The sequence below is a fragment of the Chrysochloris asiatica genome, unplaced genomic scaffold, assembly GCF_000296735.1.
Source record: "Chrysochloris asiatica unplaced genomic scaffold, ChrAsi1.0 scaffold00429, whole genome shotgun sequence".
Lineage (NCBI taxonomy): Eukaryota > Metazoa > Chordata > Mammalia > Afrosoricida > Chrysochloridae > Chrysochloris > Chrysochloris asiatica.
The window spans coordinates 523,848-535,999 of NW_006408947.1; the positions used below are offsets into that span (position 1 = coordinate 523,848).

At 44.4% G+C, this 12,152-nt stretch overlaps 1 protein-coding gene across 1 annotated transcript; it reads right to left on the reverse strand.

Moving 5' to 3' along the window:
• Nucleotides 1–7,023: 7,023 nt before the first annotated feature.
• AMER3 (APC membrane recruitment protein 3) lies at nt 7,024–9,546 on the reverse strand. Its single transcript, XM_006876927.1, has one exon. It carries the CDS (start codon nt 9,544–9,546, stop codon nt 7,024–7,026), a length of 2,523 nt encoding a protein of 840 aa, XP_006876989.1.
• Between the last annotated feature and the right edge of the window lie 2,606 nt (nt 9,547–12,152).

The window sequence follows — 12,152 nt, forward strand, 5'->3', positions numbered from 1 at the left end:
GACTGCTGTCTGACCTGTCAATCTTGGAATCATCTTGGATTCATCCTTCAGCTACATGAGTTAGGAGAAGTATACAACCTGATGCCTGACCCAGAGATTTGGGGCTTGACAGTTGTGTGAGTCATTTCTTTGAGATAAATCTCTCTCTATAAAAGAGAGCTTCAAAGCATTTGTGGAAAAGTTCCATTATCTTTCTATTTCATTTCCCACAAACTTTTTGAAGCCCCACCCCACTCTCTTTAAGTTGTATACTCGTATAAGCTAGACTGATTTTGCTTCTCTAGAGTACCTTGCTTAAGGCAGGTGGTACTGAAAGTGCTTTTAAAGAAACAAAATTGTAAAAGTAGATTTTATAAATTGCTTCTCAAGTCCAGCTAGACTTTAAGGCACTGATGACTCTGTCTCCAGTAGTAAATGATGCATTTCATGCATGTGATGGAAATAGAAATCCCAGGACAAGAGCAGACTCTACAACAGATTCTGACTATCATGTAAGCCCCTCTGCCACTTGGGCAATATGATTTAATTGATCAATAGTGTTTGAGGTATCTGAGAGAGATACCTCAGAGAGCAATGTTGTTTGGGATCTTTGGCAGGCTTCTTTTAGGAATCACAGCATAGAAACTTAGGATTTTGGAGAACAGTTCTGCTATCCTTTGCAAATAACCACTCTCCTTTTAAGAAACAGGTTTTGACTTGTTACTGAGACTTGTTGTTAAGTGCCATTGAGTCAGTTCCAACTTGTAACAACCCTGTATAGGGTTTCCAGGAAGTGGCTGGTGAGTTTGAACCATTAACCTTGTGGTTCAGACTGATCTTGCTGTCCAGTGCATTATCCTGCTGTGATACATGTTAGTGGAGATTAAATACCTATCCATGGTCCACCAAGTCATCAAGTGGTCTGAGCTGCCCATCATGAGTCAGGTGTTGTCTAACACATGAAGACATATATTTGGACATGCACAGCAACACTTATCATTAAATGGAAGTGGTTTGTACAAGATCTGTCTCAAGTAGGACCTTGAGGTATAAGTAAGTGGACCAAGTGATCATGGTCTCCACTTCTGTCACATTGTCTTCCTTCTCCCAATTTGTACCTATGGCATCATGGGAAGCTTCTTATAATTAATTGAATGATGATAAGCAATTTCATGCCTGGTTTACAGGTGGTTCTGCATGATATGCAGGCACCACTCAAAGATGCACAGTGGCAGCATTGCAGTCCTTTTCTGGGTTCTCTCTGAAGGAAAGTGGTGAACAGAAATTCTTCCAATGAACAGAAATTTGAGCAGTGCTCCTGGTCTTTCATATTGTTTGGAAGGAGAAAGCCCAGATGTGCAATTATATAATGTTGGAAGGTCAGATGTGCAATTGTATAATGATTCATGGCTGTGGTCAATTGTTTGAAAACATGATTTGAAAAATTGGTGGCAGAAGACCTCTCTGACTGGCCAAATATGTTAAGATTATTTGTGTCTCTTATGAATGCATACAAAAAAGGTGATCTTGGACTAAGACTCAAGAGGAATACATGAGCAGGCATGTGGTCTGGTTGGTGACCACTTTGGTCACCGATAAGGAGAAATGGGGGGAAAACATCAATGAAGTTGTGAGCTAAGCCCAATCATGTTCAATAGACTCCTGAGAGCCTAGATTGATACCTGGTTGCCCAGCAGTATAGCAAGACCTGGGGACTTCTAGGCCCAGAGACAGAGACATGGCCACAGAGGACTAGAGAGGAAAGTGAAGCATCTAGCTGATATGAAGTGAAGGGAGATGCACAAGCTCACCAGTACTTGCAGATAGTACCCACTTAATCTGGCTTCAATGGCTGGATAATCAGAACTAGAATAGAAGAAGAAAGAAGAGGGGAAGAAAAGAGTAATCTGCTACAGTTTGATGCACTTGACCTATACTTGATATGAGGCAATGCTATGTGGAATACCATGATGGTGAGTAAGATATTTGAAAATCCTTAACTGGTAGTGTTAGCAGAAGCATTATATACAAGAAGGCAAATCCATATGCATAGTAAGTGTATTCCAGAAAGAACAAAATGCTTCCCTTTCCATGATGGTAGTAGTCCAATGTAATCAACCTGCTACTCAGTTTCTGTCTGACCACTCTGAGGAATGGCTCCATAATGTGGACTCATTGTTGGTCTGTGCTGTTGGAAGATTGGACACTCAGTGGCTGTAGCCAAGTTGGCTTTGGTGAGTGTAAGTTCATATTGTTGAGTCCATGCATAACCTCCATGTTTCCCACTATGGCCATTTTTGTTCATGAGCCCATTTTGCAATGGCAGGGGTGGTTGGAGAAAGAGGATGACTTGGTTTCAACAGAGTGTGTTATTCTATTCACTTGAATGTTAAAATCTTCTTCCAAGATCACCTTTTAAAAAAGTTTTTATTGTGAATTATGTGATAGTTTATATGGGAGAACATTAGCTTCACATTCATCCTATTGTATTTTATTTCCTTTCAATGATTAGAATCCTCTCAATGCATCATCAAACAACCAAAGGGTACAACCCACAAGACCCTGGCCACCAGCACAAAACCCCTCTCCCTCCCTGAGCCCAGAGTCCTCAACTACTCCATCTCTCCACGTCATTGTCTCTGTCTCCATCTCTAGCATCATTTCTTCTCTGGGTAGGGTCCCACACTCTACTCCTCTCCCTTGATGGTCCCAGGGACATCTGCTCCAGGACTGAAAAATCAACCACTCCCCTCCTTTTGTTACAAAACATCTACCTTTACAGTTCTTTGTTCTCCATCATCCTGAAGCAGCTGCCTTGGTAGAATGATGTAACGACCTATTAAAATACATAATTATGGCACCAGCTAGTTGGCAATACCTTGCAGTGCTAGAGCAGTGTTCTCTAGGAGATTGTATATACTCTAAATCATTATCCAATATATGGTACTGTTTATCCCGTAGCCAGGAATCAAGGGGTTGAAATGGAAATGGCACCACTCATTATTACCCCTAATGACCCACTTTCAAAAATTTCACTTCCTGATCTTGTGACTCTATGTTCTGTTAATCTGGATGCTTTAGTTGTAAAGGGAGGAATACTTCCACCTGAATACACAGTACTAGACACATTGAACTGTAAATTAAGAATGTCACCTGGTCACTTGGGGCTCCTCATTTTTCTGAATGATCAGACAAAATAAGGTGTTACTGTATTAGCACTTGTGATTGATTCTGATTACCAAGGAGAAATAAAATATTGACATTACATAATGAAGGGTAAAGAGTACACCTGTAATGTAGGAGATTCCTTAGTATAACCATGCTCTGTGCCCAAAGTAAATGGTAAACAACAATAATCCAATTCAAACATGAAAACTAATGGCCAAGATAATTCTGTAATAAAGGTTTGGATCACCCCAACAGGCAAAGAGCCATGACCAGCTGAGGTGCTTGCTAAAGGCTAAGGGAATATGAAGTGCGTATTGGAAGAATGTAGTTCTAAGTACCAGCTACAAGCTCATGACAAACTGCAGAAATAAAGACAGAAACTTTTATGAGTGTTGCCTTTTATGTATGCATCAAATGGTTTTTCTTTCTTTTCAGTTAAAAATATAAGGTATACTTTGGATCCAGAGAGGGAAAGGGACTGTGGACCAAAAACTGGGGGGAGGGGGAAGTGTAGGGGGCGGGTTTCTGGGATATACCTTTTGGCTGGTTAATGATGCATGGAGGGGTTTGGTACCATGGCGATGAGATGATATACGATGGAATGAATGTAAAACTAAAGTTCTCTCATGTAAACTACCATATAATTCACAATAAAACATTTAAAAATATATATAAGGTACAAATGGAGCTAGTGCATTTTCAGGAGTCCTGGTATGGTCATGTATGATAAGCACTGGATTGCAAATTCAGTTTGAATCACAAAGTCAGCACTTACCAGTCACTCCTCAGAAACCCTATACAGGGTTGCTGTGAGTTGGAATCAACTCTATGGCCCTTAACAAGTGCATTTTCAGTTTTATATGTTAGTTATATTATGTTAGTCATAAATAAGATTTTATAAATGTTTTTGAGATCATGATGGTTTAAGGAGATGTATACAGGTGCCAAATTGACAAGGGGTGGATTGTAATACTTAAATTTCTGTGTCAATTTGGGAGTAATTCTCATTTGGCAGTTATGATGTGCTTATCACCTCTATCATGAAATCTGCTATGAGTAGCCAGTCATTTGAAAGTGAGTTTCATCCTTAAGCATAGGAATATATGGACATTCTGGCAAAACTCACTAGCTTTTTGCTCACTCTGGATTCTGCACCCAACTCTCACCATCTGACCTCCAGTTCTTAGGATTTGAGCCAGTGGCCTGTTGTATTGCCTGCTCATCTTGGGATCTGGTAGCCTCTGAAGGATGTGATTATAATATTATAAGATCTGTAGGCCATTTTTACCTACAGATCTTATAATATTCATCAGCCATTGCAGCTTGTGAAACAGCAGCCTTCTGTCTGATCTGACAGTCTTAGGTTTGTGAGTGTCTGCAGCTAGATGAGTCAGGAAAAACTTCAAGCCTGAAGACTTGATGCCTTACCCAACTGGGGTTTTGCCAGATTCTACAACCATATGAGCAATTTCTTTGATACACACACAAAGAAAGTTTCACTGATATTATTTCTCTAGAGAACCCAGCATAAGATTGTCTGGTTTCCCTGCTCCTGCTGCTGTGCAGCTAATTCACTGCAGACCACTTTGCATGTTCCCCCCTCCCTCTTCGTCCTAGATTCTCCTGATGTGCCTGGACCACTTCAGTTCTGCCCTTCCAAAGTGCTCTTTAACACCACTTGGCTCCTCCCTCGTTTGTGTTGGAGATTCCCTGACAAAACCAACTAACTTCTGCCAAGGGGGTCTGTCTGAGGTAGAGTTGTATCAGAAACTACAATTTTGTTACTTCCCAGAGATAAAACTCAGTCAAGAAAAAATCAGAACTCCAACACACAACCTTTTAATAATACTTCATTCTCTTTTTCTACAAGTACTTACTGAGCACTCACAAAGTGACAAGACTGCAAGGCAAATAGGGTATGACCTCCCTCTGGAGATCTCAGTTCAGCAACAGAGGGTTGGAAACTGCAACAGAACCTTATGTCTTAACACAGTATGCATGTTGACATATGTGCCCTGAGAGAAGGAAGGAGTAGTGACTTGGAAGGTCTTCACTGCAGGAACTCAGCAAGGGAGTCTTGGTAATAGCTGGGTCATTGGTGCCAGGCAGCTGGAATCCAAACCCCACCAATCTGTAGGCAAGTCCCATCAGCACACTGTGCTTTAGTTTTTATATTTGAAAACCAAGGATAACACCTGCATTTAGGTTTCTTCAGAATTTGGATTATCTCATCCATCTGTATACTGTCTATAGGAACAATGGGCAGAGTAAAGGTTCACTCCCAGGGGTAGTGACAATTTGTGTGCATCTTGAGAGAAGAGACAAAGCATGGCTTTATAGAGACCCTGGATCACCCTTGTCCATGGATTGGCTGCATCTAGTCAGGAGCCTTGTGTGCATACAGCAGGACTCAGTAGGTGTTGGTTTTGTGTGTCACAGGGACTTTTCTAGCATGAGGATAATCCTCAACTTGTCAGATTGTATTCCTCTGTCTGGAATTCTAACCCCTGCCTTCTCTCACCATCAGAGATAGTTCATCTTGCTCTTCTTCAAATGTGAAGTTGCACAAATGAGACTTTGCCAGCAATGTAACCATGACCCAACATCCCCTTTTCTTCCACTGACAAATGTGATGCTGCCTGTCTCACTAAATCATTTGCAATACATCACCCTATGTCAGGTGAAGCAGAATCTAATTATGAAGAACCTTTGATGAGCTATTCTGCCCCTGCCCCACAGGCCCTCACAACCAGCTAGAGCTGGCATCCAGTTTTCTGGGCACTTGCCCAGAGAATATCCATACCCACACTTTACCTCATGGAGCATGTTCTGTGGCTTTTCCTGGGGGTACAGCTCATCTGAAGGGGTGTTTTACTGAAGGGAAGACAGGGATGCTGACAAGTGGAGCAGAAGGCATTTACTACACACAGGCAGAATAATACAATTGTAAAGACCACTGCTTCTTCCCCCAAAAGCATCTGATCTTCCATGGTTTCATTTAGGAAGAGGGCATGTTTGTATGAGGTGATAAGTGACAATCCACTGAAGCCCATCAGCTTGGGTCTATGGGACAAGCAGTACTGGCAGAGTGTCTGCACAATGTGACATCTGTCAGTTTGGGGCTTATGTGGAGACAAGATCTGTTATTCTTTTACTGCCATGGTGGAATAACTGTCAGGTGTGTGTGGTGTCCTGTCCAGGCAGTGGAGTAGGAGTTGGGCCTGATTGGTCTGTTGGTTCCTGACTTCCTCCTCCAGGGTACTCACTCTCATTTTATTCCCTAGCTCCCAGTATCTCACCTATGATTTATTTTCAACCCCACCTACAAACAAAGTCATTTACTCTACCTCAAATTTACAACATATAACCATTTTCTCATAAATCTCAAGCCTGAACTTCTCTACAGAAATGGTCATAACCAACAGTCAGACTGCTTCCTTATGGAGGAATTGTTAATTGTTGTTATGAAGTGCTGCTGAGTAGATTCTGGCCCATAGCAATCCTGTATAGGGTTTCCAAGGTGCAGCTGGTGAGCTTGAACCACTGACCTTGCAGTTCAAATGACTTTGCAGTCTGACACATTAGCCCACGGCGCCACACCAGAACTTCATTAGTGAGGCATATATATACCTTGGTAGTCGTGATTGGTCTTGACTTCTCAGTTCAGGTTGTGACTGAGCTGATGGGTTCAGGAAAGGAGGCCTCACATATTGAAATGTCCCTGTGTTTGCCTGAGCTCTGCCCCTCCCATGCTACCAACTTGGGTTTTAGGTTCTTGCAGGCAGAAGGTGAGTACAAAGAGGCAAGAGGCAGGTCCTGTGAGTACGAGATAATTGTCCTATAAATGGGACCCTGCCAGGGTTGTCCTGGGCATCCTCACCTCTGGTTGGCCATACTAGATGTGCTCATGGGCCAGGTGGTGGCTGCAGTAGTCTGGTCTGTGGGACTTGTGAAGGTGGCTGCCTCACTCTGGCTATGGAAAGCAAGGCCCAGGGTTCCTGGTGAGAAGCTCTCACGACTTGGGACAGAGTCCAGCAGACTCCTCTGTGCCCCACTAGGCCATCTCAGGCCCAGATTGTGGTCTGTGTACCTCTGGTCCTGTGGGCTCTGGAGTAGACTGCTTGAGCAGGGTAGGCTACAAGTAGCAGCTGGAAGGTAACCCAGATCTCTCTGCTGCAGAGTAGCAGAGCTCCTGGATATAGGCAGTCCACAAAGTCCACTGCCTACATCTTGCCTCTGATGGATCTCTGCTCGGCAATGGCTGTTCTGATAGACCTGTAGAGCTGCTACTTGGGCCACACAACCCATCACAGAGGGATCTTGCTCTAAAGTGCTGCCAAGATTCAGCTTCCAGGGGCCTTGCAGACACCCCAAGTTCATGGGTGGCCTGGGCTCCTTCTGGGAGCCTGTAAAGGCAGGGGGATTTGAGATTTTGCTCATTTTGGATGTGTCTGTTGCCACCTTGGCTACAGACTTCACAGAGGAGAATAAATCTTCCTTAGAGACCTGAATGAGCTCCAGAGGGGGACTCTTGGATGAACTGTGGGTACTCCACTTGGATACCCCTTGTACCTTGCTTTCTTTTATAGGTTGACCTTTGGTTCCTGATTGCATCCACAGTCCCTGTCTAAGGGGTGTTGAGTACATAGTGGCCCTACTTACATTTGAGGGCAAGTCCCCCTTGTCTTCCAGGATCTCTGGGCATGGGCATGCCTCCATGGAACTGACTTCCAGCTTCTCTGCCAATCCCCTGGGGGCTCTCCAGGGATCAGGTGGAGAGGAAGAATCCCCAGGAGCAGGGACATGTGGAGTCTGGAGTTCAGGGCCCCTGCGGAGCCAGTTGATGATGCCCATGGTGATGGAGAGCTCGGTGTCACAGAACTTCAGCAGGCACTCCTTGCCTTTCCAGGAGCTCTGCAGGAAGTCATGGTCAAGCAGGTTGGGGTCAGGCAATGGGGCCAGGTTCTCCTTGGCCTCCATATGGAAGCTGCATATAGACAGGGGTGTGCCTGGTACAGGCTCTGCCAGACTCTCAGACACACACAGATCATCTTTCAAACTCAGGCCTATAGGGCCCTCATTAGGATCACAGAAGAGCTCATAGAGGGCATCTCCACTATAGGTGTCCTGAGGGAAGGTAGCTGCAGGTGTTCCTGGGCTCAAGGCCTCCTTCCCTTCCTTGTCATCTTCCAGGCCAGGGGAGGAGTCATAATAGCCCTCATCACTGGTAGACACAGATTCTGGCTGCTCACTCTTGGGGGTACCTGTGTCTATGGAATTGGCTTTGGAACCACTGTGGGGGTTCTTGCAGGAACAAAGAGACAACTTGGCAAGCTTGGCTGTGTCAAGCCTGGGCTGTTCTACCTTAGGCTCTTGGGGTGTTCCTAGCCATGGGCCCAGCAAAGTATGCTGCTGCTGCTGCTTTACCGAGTGATTTACACTGTCCCAGCACTTGGCGATGTCAGACACCTCATTCTGAGCGGGAGACGCCAGTTGCTCCATGTTGCTCTGGGAGGGGGCCCTGGGAAACTTGCTCTCAATGGACTGAGGTTCTTGGACTGTGCTTTCTGAGCTTTCATTCGGCTCCAAACATGATACTGAGCTCTCATCAGCAAAGATCTCCCCACAGCCTGTGAGGGAGTCAAAGCTCTTAAGAGAGGTCACGTCCTCACACAGGGCCCTACAGAGGTCAAAAGAGGAGTCTGATGGGAGCTCACCATCTGGCAGGTCCTGGCACAGGCTATCTGGTGCTGGCCCCTCTCCCAAATGGAAGAAGGTTGTGCCCAGCTTCCCTGTAGCCTCCAATTGGCCCCCAGAAAAGGATAGGGCCTTACCCTTGGCTGCCAGAGAGGTCAAGTTCTCAGTCCTATTTCTACGAAAGTGGAATAGGTTCCAGAAGCTTTTCTTGGGGCACTTCAGGGAAATCCTCTTCCTAGGGATGCTCTTAGCCACAGCAGGTACAAAAGGCATCTGGGGCACAAAGTGGCGATAGTCTATCATGTGCTGGCTGCCACAACTGACTGCAGGTGCCCAACTACTGGGGGGGCCTGGATAACTGGCACTGCTCACCAGTGTTCCTGCAGAGGTGGCTGTGACAGCCTCCAGCATGCAGTCATGAGTCTTGCTCTTCCGCACCAGTTTGAAAGTGGCCCCATAGAGGTCTTTGTGTCCCTCCTTGGCGCCTGATTGGGCCCCATTGTTGGGGAATCTGCAATATTCTTTGAGTATGGGGCTGGCTAGAGGGCCTCTATCACCACAGGACTTCTGCTGCCCCTCCAATGAGACTGAGCAGAGTCCAGAATCCTCCCTAGACTGGCAAGCAGCTTCCAGTACTTGCGGTTTCTCATGAGAAAACTGCAAGCTTGATTTGATGAAAGTCTTTCCTCTCTTCAGCTCCATGTTGCCCGGTGACAGTAGCTGCTGTGGACAAAGCACAGACATTTATTACCCAAAACTAGAAGGCCATATGGGTCCTGGAAGCTCTTTGCCTTCCACTGCTTACACAGCATCACTCAACTGCAGCAGCCTTTGCTACAAGGGTGTCAGAAACTGAGCTCTGACACCCAAATCTAGGATCTGCTTGGTGGAGTCAGGGGATGGGGAGATGGGAGCAGCCCACTTACCCTCACAGCAAGGCCTGAGGCTACTACTCTGCCTTTTTTGGACAACTGATACACAGAGAAGGTAAATCACATGTTTAAAGGCAAATAAACCCAAACCAAATGCCATTGAGTTGATTCTAACTCATAGTGATCCTATACAGGACTTCAGGGGTTGTAAACTTTTACTGGGGTAGAAAATCTCATCTATCTCCTGGAGACAGGCTGGTGGTTTTGAACTGCCAATCTTGTGGTTAGTAGCTCAATGTTTATCCCACAGCATCATTAAGGTTCCTTACAGGCACATATGAGGATTCAAAATGAGACCAGCTTGAGATATGGTGACTCCTATATCTGTGACCTCTCGACTTGTCCAAGGAATCCTACCAGAGTTTATCTGGCCAATCTAGACTTCCATCCACAGGTGCAAGTGTTTCACAAAGTGTACTTCAGTTCATTCTCAGCACAACCTATTATGAAGATTTCATGGCTCTTATGAATGGATGGAATGGAGGATTCAATAAGTTGCCTCTTTCATCTAGAGAGAATAAAAGGTGAATGTAAAACCCATACTGCCTGTCTCCTGAGTTGATTCAGTATCAGTCAGAGGATAGATAGATGCACTGCCCCTAGGACTTCTACATTTGGCTGGTGAGGCAAGAGACCATCAAATAAAATACAGCCAAGTCTCTACTGTTGTATGTAGAGCTTGAGAACTGAGAAAAGAAATATAATATTATGGTGGAAATCAAAGGGACATGGCACAGGTAAATTGGATAGATACATAGATGCAGGGCAAGTAAGTGCCTTTTGTGTACGTCATACTAACTAATGAATATTGATACATGAAGTGTCATTCAGAAGGTTTTTGATGCCCAGCCTGAGTTCAATGGGAGAGTTCTGGGAATGCTTATTAATATATCCCCTGGGTATGGAACTGGGAAAAAAATCAAGAGTGTTAAAAATTTATCAATCCTTGTACAGTTGAGGAGTCTGGCCTTATCCTGAGATCAATGAAGATCTATTGAATGAGGTCTTTTGAGTGAAGGTTGGGACGAGTTATTTAAGACCATTCATCTGTAACAAATTACCATCAATTTAGTGGCTTAAAACACACAAATTTGCTATCTTACAGTTCTGGAGGTCATAAGTCCTAAATCAGTTTAGTTGTTGTTCTTAGTTGTTATCGATTCATGGTGACTCCATGTGTGCAAAGTGGAACTGCTCCATAGGGATTTCAAGGCTGTGTCTTTTCAGAGACAGATCACCAGGCCTGTCTTCTAAGGCACCTGCCTCTGAGTGGGTTAGAACCACTAACCTTCCAACTAGTAGTTCAGCACTAACTCTTTTGCACGATCTTGTTGCTGTTGTGGTTCTTCATAGGTGCCAGCAAGTCGATACCAACTCATAGCGACCCTCTACACAGCAGAACGAAATATTGCCTTATCCTGGGCCAACCTCACTATTTTGCCATGCTTGAGTCCATCGATGCTGCCACCTGACCAATCCCATCTCTTTGAGGGTCTTCCTCTTTTCCTTTGACCCTCCACCCTACCAAGCATGATATCCTGCTCCAGTTACTGGTCTCTGCTGACAATATGTCCGATATATGAGAGACAAAGTTTGGCCATCATGGCCTCCAAGGAACAATCTGACTGCACTTCTTCCAACACGGATCTGTTGGTTCTTTTGGCAGCCCATGGCACTTTCAATATTCTCCTCCAATACCATAACTCAAATGTGTCAATTCTTCTATGGTCTTCCTTATTTACTGCCCAGCTTTTGCATGCATATGAGGTTATTGAAAATACCATGGCTTGGGTCAGGTGCACTTTAGTTCTCAAGCTGACATCTTTGATCTTCAACACTTTAAAAAGGTCTTGTGCAGCAGATTTGCCTAATGCAATATGTCATTTGATTTCTTGACTGTTGCTTCCATGAGTGTTGATGGTTGATCCAAGAAGAATGAAGTCCTTGACAACTTCAGTCGTTTCTCCATTGATAAGAATGTTGTTTATTGGTCCAGTGGTGGATATTTTTGTTTTCTTTACATTGAGATATAATCCATACCAAAGGCTGTGCTCTGTGATCTTCATCAGTAAATATTTTAAGTCCTCCTCACTTTCAGCAAGCAAAGTTGTATCATCTGCATACTGCAGGTTGTTAATGAATCTTCCTTCAATCTTGCTTCTTGGATTATTTGCTCAGCATACAGGTTGAATAAGTATGGTGAAAGAATACAACCCTGCCGCACACCTTTATAAATTTTAAAACATTCAGTGTTCCCATGTTCTGTTCAAACAACTGCCACTTGGTCCAGGTACAGATTTTTCATGAGCACAATTAATTGTTCTGGAATACTCATACTTCACAATGTTGTCCATAGCTTGTCATGATCCACACAAT